This window comes from Petaurus breviceps, unplaced genomic scaffold, assembly GCF_028583685.1.
Source record: "Petaurus breviceps papuanus isolate PSGF00001 unplaced genomic scaffold, PetGlider_PUasm1.0 154, whole genome shotgun sequence".
Classification (NCBI taxonomy): Eukaryota; Metazoa; Chordata; class Mammalia; order Diprotodontia; family Petauridae; genus Petaurus; species Petaurus breviceps.
Genome location: NW_027185715.1, coordinates 11,258,038 through 11,280,483, shown reverse-complemented (window position 1 = coordinate 11,280,483; position 22,446 = coordinate 11,258,038). Strand labels below are relative to the sequence as shown.

Below are 22,446 nucleotides of genomic sequence, written 5' to 3'. Positions count from 1 at the left end.
CACACACACACACACACACACACACACACACACACACACCCTTACTTTAGGGCCAACTGTGGTCATTATTTCACAGCATTTAGTTTCATCCTATTTTTGTTGAGGGCAAAGTCACCCTCATAGGATTACAGGATCATAGATGTGAGTCTTTGGAACTCCAAATGGAGCACCCCTTCCACTGTTCTCCACTTCACTCCCCCATTCTCCCCCCTCCCAACCTCCACCATGTATCTCTCATTCATCCCCTTCTGTCCACTCACGTGGCCACCAGCCTAGTTTAAGAGAAGTCCAGGGCAACTAGGTGGCAGAGGGGATAGAGCACCAGCCCTGGCGTCAGGAAGACCTAAGTTCAAATCTGGTCTCGGGCACTAACTAGTTGTGTGACCTGGGACAAGTCACTAAACCCCAATTGCTTCAAAAACATTAAAATAAAGACAGAAGTCAGACAGCTCTTGTCTGAACTATTGCAACTAACTTCCCAGTCTCCTCTCTCTCCTAATACATCCTCAACACAGTTGCCAAGAAGTTATTACTGCCCAACCATATCACTCCCGTACTAGCCCCTCCATTCCCTTGTGCCTCCCAGATAAAATACCAACCCTTCTGTTTGGCATTTTAAAATCCTTTCACAATCTGGCTCCAGCCCATCTTTCTTTACTTATTATATATCATACATTATTATGTTATTATTATTATAATACATTACTCTCTTTCATACACTCTACCTTCTAATCAAATGGCCTGCTGGATTTCTCATAAATAACATTCCATCTCTGTGCCTTTGAACAGATGGGACCTGATGCTTTATTTGGCCCTCTCCTATGTGTTTATAATCTAATTCCTATAATAGTTATTTGTATCCACATTGTTTTCCTCACCTAAATTTTCTTACCTGCTAGATTATAAATCCTTTGATGTCAAGAGGTCTATTATTTTAGCTTTCTAATCTCTGTGGCCTAGCACAATAATAAATGTTTGTTGTTGAACTGAATTATCTTATTGTGGGTGGAAATTGGCTGACTATTTTATTACCAAGTGTTTAAAGTATGTGGTATGTAAATTGGTATTGTAAAATAGAACCTTGGATTACCATTTAGGGAGGGGAGACGAACTGAATCAGATCCCTGTGAACCAAAGGAAACTGGTGGCCAACCTAGAGATGTGTAAACAGCTCACTGGACCCAAGCGGGGTATCTCAGTCAGTCATTCTAGCTCTAGGAGGAGGCTGAAACCCAAAGACCCTGGTAAATTGCCACACGCTTTTAAAAAAGCCAGAACTTACCAAACTCTTATCTTTGAAGCAAGAAACGTAGAGGACTTAAATCCTGAGTGCCTGATAAGAAACCACAAAGAGGCTTCCATATGTAAGACAGCCTTTAAGAGCCCTGTGCAACACGCCGAGTTGCCAGTGACATCGATAAGAGGAGTTTCACCCAAGGAAAGAAGCAGCCTCCTCTGGGCTGATGAGGTTGCTAAGATACCACCAGTCTGATTCTTGAAATAGGTCAAGATCTAGAATAGAATTTCAGAGACAGGGTCAGACAGCTAACTGAAAATCCTCCGCATCACGCTAAAGGTGACAGCCTTGAATTTCTATACACCACGTTGTGTTTGATTTTTTTTTCTTAACTTGCCAGGAATCTTTTTACTCTAACCACAAATGAAGGGGAAGAAGAATTTTGTTCATGCTCAGGCCAGAAGTTTTGGGTTTTTTTGTTTTGGGGGGAACATGGGGAGCAGGAAATCTGACTGCCCCGAAGCAGAGGCCTCTTTTTCTGGGGATTTGGGATCAGATCACAAGAGCCGCTCTTGGGGCCCATACGACTTTCAGCACCTACTGTTTATGGATAAATCGGGGAACCTTGCCACTCTTATCCACCCTGAAACCTGCCTTCCGTCAATCTCAAGCATTTATTAAGTGCCGACTACATGCCAAGCACAGGTGCTGCGGACACAAAAACAGAAAACTAGCCCTCAGCTACCCTACATTCTAACAGAGGAAACAATGAGAACACTTAATAAATTCAAAACATATCTGAAATAAACCAGAAGCTTGTGGGGATCAGCAAAGGCCTCCTGCAGCGCAGAGTACTTGAGCTGAATTTAGAAGAGGCTAGAGACCTTAAGGGAGAGAGTATTCCAGGAATTGGGGCTGGAGTTGATTGCAAATGGCTTTAAATACCTGATAGAGGGGTTTGTGTTTGGTCCTAGGGTCAAACGGGAGCTATCGAAGCTTTTGGACCAGGAATGTAACATGGTCAGAACCGTGCTTTGTGAATATCACGCATGGTGGGACAGAAAACAGGGAGATGAATTGGTTCAGGCAGGAATCCAAGAGAACCTCATTAGACTGTAAGCAACTTGTGAGAAGAAACTGTCTTGCCTCTTTTTGTATTCCTAAGGCTTAGCCTTAATGCCTAGTACACAGCAGGTGTTTAATAAATGTTTATTGATTATTGATAGGCAAGAGATGTTAAGAAAAAGCTCCGTGGTATAGTGAATAGTGCATTGGGCAAATGGGCTATTTGTATAGTGCTTAGACATGTTGCATGCACAGCTCATAATGAGCAAGAAATAAATGCCAGTTATAAAACACGTATCAAGGTAGAAATGGATTTAGAAACTGGCTATGGAGAAGGGGGAAGAGAAAAAAGAAAGTAATGAGTCAAGGATTACTCCAAGGTTGTGACTACGAGGACTACTAGAAGGATGGGGATGCTGTTGACACAGAGAAATCGGTAGAAGGCAGCCCAGGGGAGAGAATGAGCTCTGTGTTAGACATGTCAGAAGTCTGAAATGTCTATGGGACATGCAGTTGGAAATGTCAGTAGGCATTTTGTGATTTAGGACTGGAGCTCAGGAGAGAGACTAGAGCTAAATCTGTCTGGAGATCATCTACATAGAAGTGAAAATGAGACCCGTGGGAGCTGATGATCTCACCGAGAAAAGTGTAGTTCTTTCTCAAATGTAGAAAGAAAAAAGGGCACAGAACAGAGATCTGGGTTACACCCCCACAGGTCGGAGTAGAATCGTGGATGATTCAATAGGCTAAGAATAGGTGGGAGGATGACCAAGGAAGCAGTATCATAAAAACCCAGGGAGACTATCCAAAAGGAGAAGGTAATCAATGGTGTCGAGCACAAGGATCAGGAAGGAAGGAGATGGAAAAGTCATTGGTTTGAGTGAAGAGCTCAGAAGACAGATTTCAAAAGGTTAAGTAGTGAGAGAGAGGCAAGAACGTTGAGGTAACTGGTGGAGAAAGTTGGTTTTCCCCCCCTGAGGAATGACTGAGAGATGTGGAATGATATATTTGGGGTGACGGTCAAATGAAAGTTAACTAACCTCATTTCCTTTTTATTTTAACAATTGTTGTTCAGTGCTTTTCAGTAGTATTTGACTCTTTGTGACCCCATTTGGAGTATTCTTGACAAAGATTCTGGAGTGCTTTGCTATTTTCTTCTCCAATTCTTTACAGATGAGGAAACTGGGGCAAACAGAGTTAAGTGACCACTCCAGAGTCACAAAGCTGGGACGTGTCTGAGGCCTTATTTGAAGAGGAGTCTTCCTGACTCCAGGCCTAGCACTCTATCCACTGGGCCACCTAGGTGCCCTTTTTAATTTACTAGTCTAATATGTATTTGCCAAACATCTCCTATGACCTAGTAAGCTCCACTAAGGGAATTTTTCCTCTGCTCAAGTTTTTATTTTGTTCTACTTTTTAAATTAAAGTGTGAGGGAATTCATTCTGAATTTTTTTCTTAGAAATCCAGAATGTAAAATTCGAACATTAAATGTAGAAGATGGGGCAGAATAAATAAGCAGCTAAATTTCTCAAAAATAACTCGATTGCCTCAAGACCACGAATTCTTTCCACCTCTAAACTCTATTCGGTCCTTTTTTCTTGAGTTTGTTGCTTTGTGTTACTTAAGTCTCTCTAATATGCAATATTCATAACAATTCAACAAGAATTTATCAAATACCTTCTGTGCTCAAGAGTGGTTTTAGGTACTAGAGGTAATAGATAATTTAGAAACCTAAACTATATTCAAAATGGAATAAATGATTATCAAGTTTGGGGTACAGCTGAACAAAATGTAGTCTTTTTAACAGAATATTATTGCACCAAAAGAAATGACAAAAAAAATGAAAACTTCAGAGAGCCATGGGAAGACCCAGTGATTCATAAAGAACCAAGAAGGAAAAGATTATATACACAATGACTGCAATGAGACAAAGGCAAATGAAGCAAATGTCAAGCATATTCAAAGCTATAGTAAAACACAAATGGAGACCAATTCTTTGGGGCCCTACTGCAGACTCACAGGTCACCCAGCCCAAAGGTGGCACAGAGAATAGAGTACTGAGTCTGGAATCAGAAAGACCACAGCCTCAGCCACTCACTAGCTGTGTGGCCTTGGCCAAGTCACTCAACTGCTATTTGCATCAGTTTCTTCAATTGTAAAATGGGGATATTACCTCTCTTCTGCTGAGGTTTACTCCAATTCAAATTTATCACAGAAAGCCAGAAAAGCATTTATCTATTAGACCTCAGAATATTCTCTCTCCTTTCTCAAGTTCAATCTCTGGCTCACGGTCTTCTCTATACCAACTCGCTATAGTCAAGGACATGTTGATGTATCCCCAACACCCTAACCCTCAATTCTCAGGGTTGTTGTATTAAATATTTGTAAAGTGCTCAGCCCAGTGCCTGATACATAGTAGGTGCTTAATAAATGTGTTTTCTTTCCTTTTTGTCTTATAGTTGAGGATAAAAACAGTAATTTAACTGTTTTTAAGAAATGTCTTTTCTAAAGGGGGCTAATTAATGGTTTGCTGGGAAATATCTATTGTGTTATAAACAACATATATAAATGGCTTAAATTATATATTATTATAATACATTATATTAAATATATAAATGGCCTATTATTGCACGATCAAATATTTAACCATTGTTTGCCCCAGCTCCCTCAACTGTAAAAATGAAGATAATAATAGCACTTACCTGGTAAGTTTGTTGTGAGAATCAAATGAGATGATTGTAAAAAGTACATAAGAGTGCCAAGCACATAGTAGGGGTTCAATAAATTCTTATTCCCTTCTCTCCCTCCCACCCTCCCCCAATAAGGAAAGACAAATAGGAATAATAACATGGGAACAGAAGATGTGTAAAGTAATGTAGAGTGGAGAAAACATGATGAAAAATTATAAAGAGTGTAGTGAACAGGGGATGAGGAGTCAAAGACCCATTTATTATGGTAAAGAGACTTATCCAAGATCACAACTATTGACAGAACTGAGACTAGATCTCGTCTCTTGGACCCTGGTCCAACATTATTTTAATTATATCATGCTGCCTTCTCATCTAATTATCATTTTCCCAAATATGCAGGCTCTTCATTTCAGAATCATCTTTTGTAGTTTCCCCAGAGCCTGAGTTTTCTGCACACAGTAGGTACTTAATACTGAAATAAATATAATTTCTCTTCCCCAGAGCCATTAAACTAAGGTAGAACAGATGGCACTACCTCTTTCAAAAAGTCCTCTTGCATGTCACAACACCTTGCAAGTCCTTTGCCAGTTATCCCTCCCTTCTCCTTTGTTCCCACCACCCATGACTAACTCCACTCCCCCTCCAGTCACTAAATTTGTAGCCACCACAGACAAATTTGTACATTCTAGGGCTAGTCAAGAAGCATTTATTAAGCGCTTACCATGTACTCGGCTAAGCACTGAGAACACAAAGACAAACAGAAAACCAGTCCCTGTCCTCAAACTCACTTTCTAATGGGAGAGACAACATACAACTATCCACATGGTATAGACATTCAGGGAGAATACTGTCTCTAGGTCTTCCTGTGGGGTCCCAAGGCCTGTCTACTCTGCATGAAGGAGAGGTAGGCCCTTTCTGGCCCAGCCCTACTCTATTACCTCACCACTGAGCATAGGGAGAAGAGGGAGCTTCAAGGCATCCCAGAGTCTCTTGTCTTTCCTCCCAGACTGCCTCAATTCCTTGTTGCCTGGCCACTTCCCGGTTCTCTTTGCTATCATTTAGCAATTTCTCCTCAAGGTTCACTCCATTCAAATTTATTACTTAAAATCCTAGTGGAATTTATCAATCCTCAAAACATTCCCTCTCCTTTCTCAAATTCAATCAGGGATCATGGTCATCCTTTCTACACCAACTTTTCCAGTCTATAGCAGGGGATTTCAACTTACATGTTTTCTTTTCCTTTTTTTCTTATCCTAAATACTTTTATTTTGTTAAATATTTCCTTATTACATGTAATTTTAAGGTCTTTTTTTTTAATTCTTTCAAATTCTCTCTCCCTCCTGCGCCCCCAACCCCCAAGAGAAGGCAATAAATTTGGAATGAATTATACATGTGAAATCATGCAAAACACGTAACGTATATGTCAATGCATCTTTAAACACCCTAAACTCTGTTCCTCAAACTTCAATTCCCATGACGTCTTTCATTCTGCATAATGGCTATAGCAATGATTTGGATAAATAACAAGTTGTCTCTGATACAGCACCTACTATGTGCCAGGAACCTAGCAGAGTCCAGCACAGAGTAGGTGCCGTAAAGTATTAACTCTGCCATACAAATTAAAAAAAAAAAACATATTAACTTGTGTGATGTTTACAGTAATTCTGGGAAGTGCTATGTGGACACTGAGGTAAGCAGAGGTTATGACTAGCCCAGGGTCACCCTAGATCATGTCTAAAGTGGAGATTTGAGCCTAGGTCTTCCAGGCCCAATGGTCTATCTACTGAACCACCTAGCCGCCTGAGTAGGACTAGTAGGGTTAGTTGGAACATCATATAATATGGGGTTTAAATGGGAGTATAGCAGTCCTACAAAGACCCGAAGATATCTGAAGAAGGCGTGGAAGAAAATGGCCTTGGTCATTAGCTGCTCTTTTAAGATGAATAAATGGGAAGAAAGTCACCAGAATGGCTTTGACCATCACATCAGAACCATTGTGTACTTGAAAATGGGGCATTCTTTGTTTTATTAAGTTGTGACCTTGAATGAACAAACTGTTCTGGCAGATGCTTTCCTAATCCAGGAAACGATCACACCTTTCATCTCACAATCACTCGACAATTATAACCTCCAAAAAGTCCTTGATTGAGACATAACCAAAAGACTTCTCTCTCCTTGCATCTTGCTTCCCAAAATCCATGTTCCATCCCCACCTGTTCTATTCCACTTCTCCAAAACACTGCAGACCACAGTATCACTCCAGCTCTAACTTCGATGTTTCCCTCCCCATCTCAGCTCTACACTGTCCTTTGCTCTTGGAATCCCCCCCCCCCCCCCCCCAAGGTTATCCACCTTTGTCAAACCACAACCCTGGAGACTTGACTTCTACCATTTTCCTCCTACTTTTCCAGGTCCTGTTGAAGGTGGAGCTAGAAGAAGGAATCCCAAAACCAAACTGATGGGATTCACTGATTTCCTCTAGCCTCAACTGGGTGTTGGCCTCCAACAAGACAGCACTTTTACCCCTAACTTATCCTTCCAAATTATTCCCTACATAGGTTGTACCTCCATCACCTCATCCTTTACTGAGACTTGAGGCCATTTGCTCAAAATCTCTTTGAGACATTACCTTCAGAGGCAGGTGAATACAGCACTGGCCCTGGAGTCAGGAGGACCCGAGTTCACATTTGGCCTCAGACACTTAACACTTAACTAGCTGTGTGACCTTGGGCAAGTCACATTAACCCCAATTGCTTTGCCTCTCCCCCACCCCCACCCCAAATTATCTTCATTTTTTCTTCTGTACAAATCACTGATAATGAGGTGACCTGACCTGGACTTTCAAGGTTTGTTAAGTTAACTACATTCCAATTCTGGAGTAAGCAATCTGTACAAAAGTGTGGAGATGGGAAAAGGAGTCAATCCTGACCTAATTAAGGATAGAAATGGAGAACACTGACTTTAGGGCTTAAAGGTTTAGGTCTGATTAAATCACTACATTTCAGAACATTTAGGCAGAAAGGGAACCTTTGGGGAGGGGGACACCATATTGGGAAATCTTCATATTTCTATATGCTTGATGGTTTAGAAACAGGCATCCATCATAGCAACATAAAACATAAAACATCCTGACACCAAGGTAGGGTAGGGTGGCCTTTACATCCCATACATCCTGGTGGCACACTGACTTCTCTTCATAACAATTCCACACCAACTCTTTTTACCATGTTAAGATTCCTCCTGAGATTAGCCTGAGCACCTCTACAGAAGGCCTTTTCTGATTCCCTCGTGCCCCCATCCCCTTAAATTACTTTGTATTTGTTTTAGGTATATTTTGTAAGTTTATTTTCCTCAACAGAAAGAAAAGCTTCTAGACAGACTAGAAGACAGATGGGTCCTTTTTTGTCTTCCTATTTCCCAAGACAGATGAAGTCCCAAGGGAAGGATGGAAAAAGTGAGAGGAACAAGGGAGTTATTCTCAACTTTTACATTGTTTACTTGGAGATTCCCCACTCCCTGGAAAATACAAGAGTTATAACTCCTGAAACATAATTCCCATCCATCCTCAGTCCATACTCCTATTTTGTCCATTAAAGAATGAAATCTGGACCTTAAGTCTTTTAAATCCTTGCCCTCAGAAGGACCTGAGCTAAATACAGCCTCAGACACTTGACATACCCTACTAGCTAAGTGATGCTGGGCAAATCACTTAACCCCAATTGCCTTGCCTTTTCCCCTCCAAAAAAGAAAAAAAAAATTTTCTTAAAGCCTAAGGGAATTTGAAGACCTTCCCTGTCCCCAGTAGGCTGAAGGTAATCACATGGAGCCTGTGGTGGGAGGAGTTTGCTGAAGGGTGGAACAGAGCCCAGAGGAAGCTGGGAGCCAGAGCAGGTAGAGCTGAAGGGAGGAAAGGACACAGAGGGAGACCGCTAGGCTCATGACCGCCACCTACTGTGACAGTTAGGTTTGTGGGAAGGCTAAAGGATGGTGTGGCTCTCTGCTGCATTGCGGTATATTAACTTTTATGTTGCTATGATGGATCTGGTTTCTTGGTGGTGGGATTTGGTTTTCTGGTGTCTGAATAAATGTTTTGCTTCTGTCATCTATCTGGAGTCCATTAGATTTTGCAATTGACCACTATGCCTGCATATTCACTGGGAGTTATTCTTGACTTTTCCATTGTTTACTTGAAGATTTACCCTCCCCCTGAAAACACAAGAGATGTAACTCCTGAAACATAATTACCATCCATCCTCAGCCCATATTCCTATTTTATCCATCAAAGAATGAAATCTAGACCTTAAGTCTTTTAAGAAATTTTACAATCCTTGCCTAAAGAAAGGAGAAATACTCTTGCTAATCATAAGCACCATAGGAACTATTTGGACAATATAGGAGTCACCCACCAAGATCTTTAGAAAAATTCAACAAGCACTATCATTTTTACCAAAGAAAAAGAGACCGAGAGACAGACACAAGCCACTTAAAAAAAAATCTACAAGGCCAGACATATGTAAAAACCCCTAATAAACTTTTAATTAGAGTTTTTTTTCTTTTTGTGTTTTGTGTTTTTTTTAAACAGGACAAGTGACAAATTACATCAAACATCTGAACGTCTCAAATGTCTAGGTTATTATACACATTCCCATCTGTCTTGCAGGAAGGGATATTGGTCAGCTTAAACAGTTGTAGGTAAAATATGCGGCATAAGAGTACATATTACAATAATAAATGTACAATGTTTACATGAAATATATTTTAGAAGCAAGGGAAAGATGCATTTGCATCAAAAGGCGACCTTTTAAAATGCCACAGCTATTTTTACATTCATTCTTGCAACAGGTCACGAGATGGGGTCACTAAGCTCAAGTCAACAAATCACTATGATGCACATAAAAAACACAGCAAGATCAGTTAATTTATATATTATATATATTTTCACACTTTAGCATCTGAGACGTAAACTGAGAATTTTAAATGTATTCTCTTCAGTTAACAAATCCACTTTTATTCTTCATAAACATGGTGCCCACAAAAGCACGAAGGTAAGGCACAATAGGGTTTTTGTGTTGCAGAAGTGTGCATCATGTTTACTTAACCAGAAAACGTGCATTATCTGTGCAAGTTCATGCTGCAAACCCAACACATTTACAAAAACAGGAAAAAAACTGAGCTTTAAACAAAATTATTCAAACTCTTGTTATTTCCAGGCTTGCTATCTATGCAGAATTCCTTCTGAAGAATTGATAGATATGCTGTATCAACAGGATATTGATATTAGGAGAGCCAATCAGAAGAATACAACTAAATTTTGCTCAGCAATCATTCTTACTCAGAAATTATCAACAGTAATAAAATAACTTATGGATAGTTGAATTTTAATACTGAGGCACAAAGTAATTGTCACTTGTACATTTACTATAATTCCAGCTCTCAAACCCAAAATTGCAAATATTATTTGTCAAACAAATGTACATTTTATTGCAAAATGGTACACTGCTTCCAACTTTACAGATAACTGGGTGGTTAAGACTTTATTAAATTATAAATAGATTGGGAGAATGACTCAATCCCAATGGTTCTTTGTCACAGTCCTGTTATAATAAATACAGCTTTTCACAAAATATTTTTCCAGTATCTGCCAATTGCTTATTGCTTACATAAATTTGAATTCATTACAATTGGTATCAGAACTTTCACACAAAATCATAACCAGACATTTTATATAAAACCTATAAAAGATATTTTAAACTGGTATCTAATACTTTAAGGTGTTTGGCTGATTGACCTAAGTGATGGTACAGCCTATATATTTATATATATATATTTATATATAATATAAAACATTAGGTTATGAATAAAATAGGAAGCTTATTCACTGCATTAATGCAGACATCCTCACAGAACAGGACTACCTTTGCCACCACCAGCATTTACATGTATATACAAAAACCAGTTTAAATATATCTGGATCCCTTCACACTAATATGCAACCACTAAAGCCAAATAAATTTCCCCATATTCCAGCGGCAGCAAATGAATCTCTTATCGCAACAGAAACCTAAGATTAAATTCTGAAATTAACAGTTTTACCTATCAGTCATCAGGAACCATGTAGGTGGTTGGTTACAAAAACTCACAACATTAGTTCACGGGAAACTATGAAAATGCAAGAAGTCTTCTCTTCACCATGCTTTTATGTGGTTATTAAAACACTTCTTGGTGCAATGTACAACCACCGTAATGAAAAATGTTTAATAAATTCAATGTTCCTCATGCAAAACTTTAAATGCATTGGTTTATTTGAGCTCCCCAAATGACAGGAAGCAATTGTTCTATTTGTTCAATGTTACTCTAAGTCCCTTTGGAAACTGAAGATTTCTGGAACATTCAAGCAGACCTGTGTTGTTCATCAATGAAAATATTACATACAAAAAGCTTTTAAAAAAAAAAAAAAGGGAAGACCGGCAGCCAAAGAAACAGGGATTTTCCTGCTGTGAATAATAGTCTTAGCAGTGGGAAAAACACTCTCTCAGGAGCTTCCCTGAGAATTAGCTGTGCCTGTCTGAAGACGGAGATGAGACATTGAGTTCATATGTTTGTTTGATGGCTTCAAGGGAACGTTGCAAGTGAGAGCTTGGGGAAAGCGATGATGGTATCTATCTAGTCGTAGGTATTTTACTGTTACCAATTTTCCTGTTGCAAAATACAAAGAATGTTTTAGATTCTAGGAAGAAACACATTTAGCTCTTACAAGAAAGAAAAGCTCCTGAAAGGTACACAACCTTGAAATGTAAATGAATAATAAATATTCATCTAAATGGGTTCCTCTTTTATTTGAAATACTGATTCTGACACATAAAATCACATTTTTCCAAAATGGTTATAAAACAAATTTCTTACCATCAAACCACGAGCCATGTAATGCCTTAAAAGCCTTTCCAGCATATTCTGGAGATAGACATTTAACATAAACACAACCCTGTGATGAAACAATAGTTATAGTCAGTTTAATTTCATTATGCCAAATCAATGAAATGTATACATGCCCGCTAACTTACCTCACATGAGTTTCTGTCTACTGCAATGTGAACAATGCCGTCATTATCACTACATTTTTCTAGAATTGCTTCTTGAATTGCCAGGTGCCAATGATCCCCTATTTCCCTAAAAAAAAAAAATCAATAAAAAAGAGCACTCTGCTACAATCTGACTACCAGAATTCATTATTTCAAAAGATGCAGAGTGGCGTTTGTTATGAACTTGAGAAATTAAAAAACCACCTCTTGCCTGGACGATATGGTTGACTCTGGACTCCTATCCTGACTCAAGCGCCTCTTCTTGCCAATCCACCCTCACCAAAATGATATTCCTAAGATACAGGTCTAAGCACACCACTCAATCTCTTGCTAAAAAAGCTCTATGCACTGGTACTCTCTTGCCTTTAGGATAAAACAGAAGCTACTGTATTTGGAATTCAAAGCCCTTCACAATTTCAGGCTTTTATCAATCACATTCTTGGACAGATTCTGGGTCTGCTCTCCTCTATCTCCCACCGCAGTGTGCCTGCACAAGCCAGGCCCCTTATTTACCCCCTCTTAAAAGAGCATCTCCAGCTCCCTTCAAAACACAACTCAGGTACGCCCCCAAGAGCTACCAGTTTCCCCTCTCTAAGACAGCAATTTAGCTTGTATACTTTTGCTACACTTAATAGCTATGCTTACAAGTACTGACTGATTAATACTTCACTCATCCTAGCATCTGACACAGTATTATGAACCTTCAAAGGATGTCACTTTACCAGTGTTAAAATGAGGGCCTTTCTGATAGAAAAGAAACTATGCTAAAATTACAGGACCAATGCGGAGTGATTTTTATCCTTAACTAAAGGTCTTACTTTCTTAAAGTATTGATTTTTCTTTCTAGTCACAGTCCTAAGTGACATTTTTACATTTATATTACGTTTACATTTTTAGTAAAATAAAGTTTTCCTTGTAGTCTAGTCATAAGTTAAACAGATTTTTTTCTTTGAATAACTGAAATTATAACGTTATTAAACTTAGTAAAAGCTTAAGTGTTTTTCTACTTTTGAAATTTTACTTCCTAAAAGACTCAAAAAGATAGATAAATATGGCCCCATAAGTTAGTTATAGTAACTGTGTTGTAATGAGTTTTAGCCCGCTAGTATGCCATTGAAGAAAAGCAGTGGGAATGAAAAAGTTTCAGACTGTTAAAATGTATCAATTATACTCAAAAGCTCATAGGTAAAATACTAGGAAGTTTCATTTTTTGCCAGTTACTTCTAAATAAATATTAAGAGAAAATGCTTTGGAGAAAAGTGTTTTAATTAATACTTCAGATATATTAATTGTCATAACATAATTAGGAAAAATTCATATTTGCATATAGAAATAGGGCTTAAAAAACATTGGATGTCAAATGAGAAAATTCCATGAATGTGTTCTACATGGGTAATAAGGTAACTGATTTTTATACAGAGGAATTTGGTTGTAATGCACAATCACAACCAAGTTGGTGATGAGGGCTGCCTATTGAGGTGGACTGGTCCTTAGAGGACAGAAACACAAGCATTCCAACTTGGAAGGCCCAGCTAGGACTTGCACTCTCCTGGCAAAGAACTGGAGGCCCTGAGGGTCACCTCCACATCATGGTGAGATATCTACTCAGGCAGTGCTTGATAAAGCTTGATAAAGATGTATGAAATACATGTTCATACTTCAGACTAAATATCTCAACCGTAAAAGATCACTTGGTATCCATAACTATCATACTTACATAACAGGATCAAACATATTTCGAATCTTTAGGCATGGCGTCAGACTATTTGGTGGTGAATTTCTTCGATCTAAATGAAATGCTAGAAAACACAAACAAATCAATTTTACTAGTATTTTGGTGGTTATGCCACTTTATAGACAAATATTTCATTTTAAAAAAATTAATGAGTCCCTCTGCTTCCACCATTTAAAAGGAAGCAAGAGCTGTCAAGAAGGGATATTTATTACATACCAACTCTGATGTTTGATTAAGGTAGCTGATAACTTAGCAGCCTGGGGCAGCAATTTTAAAAGCTCATTATTTTTCTAGGGGCTGAAAATTATAGTCAAATTCAGTGGCCTTTTTTTTTTATACATAATGAATTCTTGCCTCATGGTTACTGATCCCCTCAATTTCCACATGCATGGGGATTCATGAAGCTTTAGGGCTCTCCAAACTTCTACAGCAATAAAAGTGTTTCTGCTTGGCTCTTAGACCATTCAAGTTCTAAGCTTTCCCACTTCCTCAATTTCTGGTGCTTTGGCTGGGAAGAAAGAACATAACGTCCCATAAAGAATGGCATATAATTAACTCTTCTCCACCTAACCCCAAATTCTACTTTTAGTTCTATGGACTAAAAGACTGGCCTAGACTGAGCTTCATTTACCAGGCCATCTTCAGAATGAAAAACTTTTGTATACCTACTTGACACATGTCTTTTCTTCCAATTAGATGGCAAAGACCCTGCAGACAGAGATTTTAACCCTCCACAGGAGGAATCAAGTCAATTTCAGAGTCTTTAGAGCTGTCTTTTGGAGTGAAAGTTGTATTGTTTGTTAAATACTATGAGTTTTTAATGGGTAATCAATTCACTTCTTTTCTAGCTTTATTCATTATCAGTATTTAGCGGGTGTTTTATTATTCCTTGGGAGAAATAAAGGTTGCAATAGTAACATACTCCACAACTTGAAAGCTTAGGAAAGGTGTCATTTTTTAAAGTGCCTAATAAAAAATTGCAACTGTCCTTTTTGGCAGTGAGGAAAAAAAGTTTTACACACTCTACTGAGTAATAGGTTACTCAACAAAGAAAACTCACTTTAGGTATTAACAGTTATTATGTAACGTGTAGGAGCAATATGGCTACAACTTAATGAGGAGTCGTCATATTCTACTCTTTGAGGCAGCTGGAAAAGAAGATTTCATCAAGAATCTTGGGTGATCTAGAATAAGCTACCTGACCTGTCTGTTTCTTTATTCATTTATCTACAAAATGCAGGTAAAAACCTTTGTAAACTGTAAAGTGGTGTGTGTATTTGCCAGCTGTTAATATTACATCATTCCAATCACATTCAGTGATATTAAAATAATTCAAATATTTGCAAATGTAGCATGGCTGTACATACGTGGATATCCTATTAAAAGGTGAAGTCTACTCTCTCATTTTACTTTTGCAACAATCTATAATGATGTCCCATATCGATGAACAAGGAGCCCTCTGGGACAAATCTCACCAAGTATGAAGAGAATTAACAAAAAATTCCTATATGTTCTCTGTCTGGTAAATTCCAACAAGCCTTGGGGTATACTGTATACAGCAAAGTTTAAAGTTCATTTTGGACTCCACTGAAGAGAAGCATTGTGGTGTAGAGGGAAGAATAAGGGTTTTCAAGTCTATAGACATAAATTTGAATCCTAGCTCGGACTTGAACCATCTGTGTGATCCTTAGGCAAATCAACTTCTGGGCATCAGTTTCCTTTCCTGTCAAATGTGGATTAATAATGACACTAAATGAATCACAGGGTTATTGCAAGAAATTTGTAAACCTAAAGGAATCTACAGAAATGGAAGCTATTTTTTTTTTAAATCACTGGAAGGTACTTAAGTGGAAGTACCAGAAGAGGAAACTTAACAGTTCCCTTGGAGGCTGTTTTACAGTAAGAATCTAGTTCATCAAACTTTTTGAAGAGCAGCATCACGATGACTTATTTTGTTTGGGGCCCAGCATAACTGAACTCCAAGACTACCTTTTGCCACATGCGCAGAGAATTCCTCTCTTCCCTCCTGTCTTCATTTAAAAGATTATGAACACCATCAACTAACAAGATGTCAGTTTCTGCGGTCATAATTTTAATTCCAATGATGCCCAACAAAACAAATAATTATTAAACACAATGGGCACTACAAAAGTAAAATAAGCATGATACTTTTAACTGAGGTTTAGTAGGAATTTTAATGATGTTCTAGACATTTTACAGGCCTCAGAACCTCCAAATAACAAGAAATCTAGTTTTCAAGTTTGGAAAAGCAAGAGAAAGTAATCATCTTTAAAAGTACCTTGGGAGGGACGGCTAGGTGGTGCAGCGAATAGAGAACCAGCCCTGGAGTTTAGAGGACCTGAGTTCAAATCCAGCCTCAGACACTTGACACACTTACTAGCCGTGTGACTTTGGGCAAGTCAATTAACCCGAATTGCCCTCCAAAAAGCAAAAAAAAAAAAAAGTTCCTTGGGAGCTTTGTATAAGCAATTTGAGGTCATTCCTCAAAATCTCATAATTACCTTACTGCAAAAACTAATTACAAAATATTATGCCAGGATTACATGTCCTTTAGAATCAGGCACTAATTTAAATCAAGTCTGATGAGTTTTAAGTTCTAGTTTCAATGTCTCCTTTTCACACTCACATTTGTATTTAAAAGAGGATTGCTAGGCTATCTTTAGTTCATGATGCAAACTCGTCTTTTACTTTAACTTTGTTGGGATGATAAATTGGGGAAAAAAAACTGTGACTGGTTTTTAGTGTTTTAATTTTATGTTCTCAATATAACTTTATTACCTTTTAGACGAAGCTTGTTTTCAGTAAATAATGGTGAGTATGATTTTGTGGAACAAAGAACACACTCACCATTTTCTGATGTAGACTTCCAGTTCCACTGTGGATCAAGAACTCCATTTTTGTGAGACAGCTTTTTCCCTCCCAACCCAAACCCACCTCCTTTGCTTAGTTTGCTGGTGACATCATAATAACCTTTGAATCCTGCTACAAAGGACTAAGGCAAGTCCTTTTTTTTGTTTGCTTAAGTAGCACATGGTTTTGTAAAGTTTTATTTTTAAATGTTATACCCTAATGGGTACAAAATAAAAACTTCACAGAACTGCGCAATATTGTAAGAAATAGAACTTACCTGACCTCTAGAGGTCGGCTTCATCAAAGAACAAAGGTGAGTGTGATGTTACCAGCAAAACTGCACAAAAGGGGCATCACAGCAAGCTGGAGCTAGCCATCTGTGGTGGGTCTGGACATCATGAACTTTAAAGGAAAAACAAATGGTAAATTTTCAGTTGAACATGAGGGGGACTGTGTGCCTACGAAAGACTTGGGTTTTCATTATATTGTGGGAATCAGGAGGATTTCTTAGTGGGGGGGGGGGAAGTGAGGGGAGTAAAGGGGCAAAAGGAAATGGAATATACAAAACTCCTGACATTTCCAATAAAATTAATTTTCCAGTGGTTCATCTTTCCTGCCGTAATAAGCAATAAATTCAGTTTTTAAAGAAAAGATGGGCCTGAAATTCTCTGTTCAAGTTTAGATGTGTTGCAAATATTCTCATACTCAGTTAAGAATGAGTCAGCACAAGATCAATTAAATCAAATAATAGTGTTAAACTTAAGAAATTAATGTGTTGGTACTGGATGGGTAGTAAGTTGTCTTAAGATTTGGAAACAGAATTCAAATAGAAAAGAATAATTTACATCCTTTGAAGGACTGAGCTCTCTTTTGCAGGAATAATCTAACTTCAATTGGTCCTTAAGAGATATTGACAAAATGCTTAAGCTAAAATGTGACTAGTAAAGTGATAATTTCTCACCTCCCCCCAAGACATTCCTAAATTTCAACTACCAAAATAAAAAAAATAAACCATGCATTTGGAAACTAGTCTCAAATCTAAATTTAACAATTTAGCAACAGAGGCTCTATTTCACCATCAACTAACAAGATGTCTGTTTCTGTGGTGATCATTTTAATTCCAATGAGGCCCAACAAAACAAACAGTTCATTAAACACAAGGGGCACTACAAGAGTAAAATAAGCATGATAAAAAGGATACACACATCTCTAGTAAAGCAATATGGTATAATGGACAGAACACAGGCACTCTAATGGTTCAAAGTAACTCTGTAATGACTTTATTTTATATAATTTTGATAATCACTAACTCACTGGCTTAATTTTCATCATAAATAAGCCAGGTTCAATGTTGTGAAGACAAAAGTGACTTATCTAATAAAGCAGATAGCAAAAAGCAATAGATATACACCATCTTATAAGCAAAATGTATTTATTAATTATGCCAATTACCAATAATTAATGTATTGATACTAATAGAATTAAGTTAAGGAATAAAATGTTAATCATATTGATATTACTATATAATAGTTTTAGAATGTTATCTAAGATACTCTGTGACATAGTATTTTATTGTTTCCAAGTTTTTTCAAATACATTTTTTCATCAAAGACTTCCAAAGTCTGTAAGGCAGGTAAGACTGCTATTATTACTCCCATTTTAAAATGAGGGAAAAATACCCTGAGGTTAAATGGCTTGCTCAAAGTCCCACTGCTAGTTGGTGGTGTAGTCAGATTAAAACATCAATTTCTAGATGTATTGGTTCACTAATTTTTCCACTTTAATATTACCCCAACCTCAATAATTACTATATTCAACGATAATAGCTAATGACCTTGATAAGTAAATTAAGTTTTATAATATGTTTTCAGAACAAATTGTCCAGTCAACACTGCCAAGTGTTAAAATTACTCAATGCTTCTGTTATACAGCATCGAGAGCTAATATATTCTTTAAATCCTTTAAGCAGTCCAACTCCAAACACAAATTAAGTAAAATCCAACGGCTAAAAAATAATGGGATGGGGGAGGAGTGATAAAACGCTATAGGTTCATATGGCTTTTCTTAAGATTTTTTTTTTTCTGAGAGGAAGGGGATAAGAGAAAATGACTTTTAAAGAATCTGAGTGGAAGCTTAGCCAAAAAGGGATGGGAGAAGGGGAGAAGGGGTGTAGGGGGTATATAATTATTTTGTAAAGGACAGGCTGGGTATGATGGTAAAAGGATATGATCCTAGGTACAAAAGACATAATTGAAGATTCAAAAATAATATGAAGATGATATAATTATAGCTGACATTTATATAGTGTTAACCAGCCTAGGCAGTGGATAGCACAAAGATGTCATCTCCATTTTATACAGTTCACACAGCTTGCTCAGAGTCACAAAACTAGCAAGAAAAAACAGGATTTGAATTCAGGTGTCCTGACTCCAAGACAAAGCCTCCTTCCATTATATAACACCTCATTCTTTCGTCTCTAGTAAGAATTCTATCAACAGATCTATTTGAAATGTGTTGGGACCTGCTTTTATACAATTTGAATCCCTTTTGGAGTACTGCCTCAAAGGATCATGGATTTACAGAAGGAAGGAACCTTAGAGGTCATCTAATCTAACCTGTCATTTTACAGATAAGGAAACTGAGGAACAGAAATGGTAAAGTGACTTCAAACAGCTGTTCCCTGTGACTCAAATCTTTGACAGAACTAAAAATAAAAGATGACTTAAAGGGCTGCATACCTTGTCCTTGCCAAACTTTAGAAGGTACCACTAAAATTTTGTCACGGGATGCTGCTGGCTGTATCCACCTCCACACCAGAAAGTCTACACCACCTATTCTTCGTGTTTCTGTTCGAACTCTAGATTCATCTGCTGCCAAGAAGTCAACAGCTCTATCCCAGACTTTCTTCATTTTTTTCCTAGAATAGAGACCAAATAAAGTTAAACTCCCACAGCTTGATTCACTGTGCATCTATTAATATGAAATATGCTACATCATGTTTTTTAGCAATCGGGGTTAAGTAACTTGCTCAAGGTTACACGGCCAGTTATTTCTGGGTGTGGTGCTGAGTATCTGAGCCTGGGATTTGATCTCCAGGTCATCCCGACACTGGAGCCGGTGCTCTTACTCGCTGTGCTACCTGGCCGCCCCTACATCATGTTTTATTCCCAGTAAGAGATCAGGTAGCATTTCTACTTTAAAAAAAAAAAAAGATTGATGGTTTTGCTTGTGAAATTGCATTAGTTGAATGCTTTTGTCATGCCCCCCCCCCAACCCTCAAGAAAGTTACCTCATCCTATTTACTATTCTTCTGTCATACAACTTTGGATCCCAAGACTTTTCTTTCCATTTGTCAAGGGTTCTCAGGCTCCAACACAAAATAAAGTGAAACTCAAAACCGAGCAGGGCAGTGATAGAAGTGACATGCAAAAGAATGAGGACCACAAAACAGGCTAATTGTAGAGCTCACCTGTGTGGCTGCTAAAGTAAGAGGAGACAGAGTGATGAACAACAGACTATGAGGCCCCAAAGGAAGCAGACACCAACAGCACAGGCAAGGCTCAACGCCTCTGGACACAGTACTTTTAAATCACCTACATTCTAACACTCTTCACCCATGCTTTGAACATACCTGTCTGGAGGTGGGATTAAAGAATCTCGAACATGTGGAATAGGCATGTATGGCTGTAAATCTTTATTTTCTTGGCAAGCATCATTATGACTTCGCAACACATCTGAAAATACAATAAGGTGCTGTCATACTTTATGGCTGCTCTAGTTACTCGTGAGGTCTTAACATATTTTTCTTTTTAAATAACTACTAATCAAAATGATGTTTGAAAATCACATCTCAGAATTTTTTAAATCACATACCTATAATCTTTATCACCATATCATACATCTGCCTTGTTTCTTCCTCTTCTTTTGTCCAGTGGTATTTTACATAATGCAGAACTACACATGCCATCACTACACCTACAATATTTTAAAATGTGTTTTTAAAATCATGCTTGGCTGTATATTAAAACATTTTAATCTTAAAATTTATTAGAAAGCTAGTTTTCCAAACTTAGTATTGATAAAACCAACGATGAATGAGGATTCAAAAACAAAGTATTATTTTAACACTAATTAAAATAGCTTTAAAAATTAATATTATTTAAAGACATTTCCAAATTGTTTCTAAATGTTTCTTAAGAAAGCACCTTAGGGGCAGCTAAGTGGTGCAGTGAATAGAGCATTGGTCCTGAAGTCAGGAGGACCTGAGTTCAAATCTGACCTCAGACACTTGACACGTAAGTGGCTATGTGACCTTGGGCAAGTCACTTAACCCTAAGTGCCTTGCCTCCCCCTCCAAAAAAAATAAAATAAAGAAAGCACCCCTCCATTGCTGTAACATCTATTTATTAATATTTAACCTAATTTTAAAATGTAAAGTAACATGACAATATTTTACAGAGTTTCCTTTAAGAGTTCAAAATAATGAATTACTGCAAAAGGATGAGTCTAAACTTATCTAAACAATCTCCTCAAATAATTAAAGCACATGATTTTAGGAAAATAAAACTTTTAGAAGGGTTGGAAAAAAAGAGGAAATGAATGAAAAATGTCTTCTAATAGAAGTTTCACCATTAAACATAAACGTCAACATTTAACAAAATTCAGTGTTCTTAATATACATCCAAAGTATTTCAGAGTAAATGAATAATTTAAAAATCACATCTTTTTCCTACTTTCTCTAACACCATTTTCCCCAGTAAAACTTTCAATGACAAAAGACAAAAATCTGTTTAAAAAAAAAAAGTCTCTACTCCCATGGGGTTCCCTTGAAGTCCAATGTAGTATTTTTCACAAGAGTTCTCTGGCACATCATTAGTAGGGTATACTGGAGAGAGTGTAAGACTAGGAATAAGGAGGATGCTGGGCAAGTCATTTAACATCTCTCAGTCTCGGTTTCCTACTCTCATAGGGCTATTGAGTGGATCAAATGAAATAATACAGCTGTTGTTTTAAACAATGGCAAAAATCCTTAACTTAAATATCGAATAATTAATACACATAGTCCATAGGCCACCTCCTCATCGGCATCCTCTACATAACACAAACTACAACCATTCTGGTGCAGCAACTTACCGAAGCACAGCAGCAACAACAAGCACAACAACAATAATCTGTGAGTCACAGTAACAAATGCACGTCGAAAGCGACACCAGAAAGACATCTGAGGTCGGGTGGACTGCAAGAATTGCACATCAGTTATGGTTGTCAAATCTTCATTCGAGCCATTACCAATACATCTGTTTAAAAATAATGAAGGAAGAGGTTAAAACCTAAGCCATTTTCTTATAAATTATATAGGAAACAAAATTAAAAGAAAATTATTTACCTTATGCCAACATCCTTTCCATTTTCTAAAATCCATTGCAAAGATGTGTTAAATACATCTTCATATTCAGGACCTAAATCCTACCCAGAAAAAAAACACACCAAAAAAAAAAAAAAAACAGATTCCTTAGTAAAACAAATTATCATAAAAAAATTTTTAACACTGCATTAAGAAGAAAACTAATAAGTGAAATCGCTGAATTTGAGAGTTACAGGGCACCTCTCTAGAGGCAGATTTCATTTCTGGACAGCTCCAATTATTAGCAAGTTTTTCCTGCATCAGTCTGAAATTGGTTTTTTGCAACTTCCTATCCAATGTGACAGCCTCTAAGTACCTGAAGATGCTATCATGTGTCTCCCCCTCTCAACTGCCTCTGGTACCT

At 37.6% G+C, this 22,446-nt stretch overlaps 1 protein-coding gene across 2 annotated transcripts in view; it reads right to left on the bottom strand.

Moving 5' to 3' along the window:
* Positions 1-9,503: 9,503 nt before the first annotated feature.
* LEMD3 (LEM domain containing 3) overlaps positions 9,504-22,446 on the bottom strand; it is an 80,441-nt gene continuing 67,498 nt past the window's right edge. Inside the window, exons 5-13 of one of the 2 annotated variants that reach the window (XM_069080892.1) lie at positions 22,065-22,144; positions 21,812-21,975; positions 20,552-20,653; positions 20,310-20,412; positions 19,417-19,595; positions 13,790-13,871; positions 12,055-12,160; positions 11,897-11,975; positions 9,504-11,689 (exon numbers count right to left, since the gene is read on the bottom strand). In XM_069080892.1, coding sequence (XP_068936993.1) covers positions 11,526-11,689; positions 11,897-11,975; positions 12,055-12,160; positions 13,790-13,871; positions 19,417-19,595; positions 20,310-20,412; positions 20,552-20,653; positions 21,812-21,975; positions 22,065-22,144 — 1,059 coding nt within the window. In that variant the 3' untranslated portion in view covers positions 9,504-11,525. Of the gene's footprint in view, positions 11,690-11,896; positions 11,976-12,054; positions 12,161-13,789; positions 13,872-16,955; positions 17,081-19,416; positions 19,596-20,309; positions 20,413-20,551; positions 20,654-21,811; positions 21,976-22,064; positions 22,145-22,446 lie in introns of those variants that run through there. The other variant, XM_069080893.1, reaches the window with a different exon arrangement.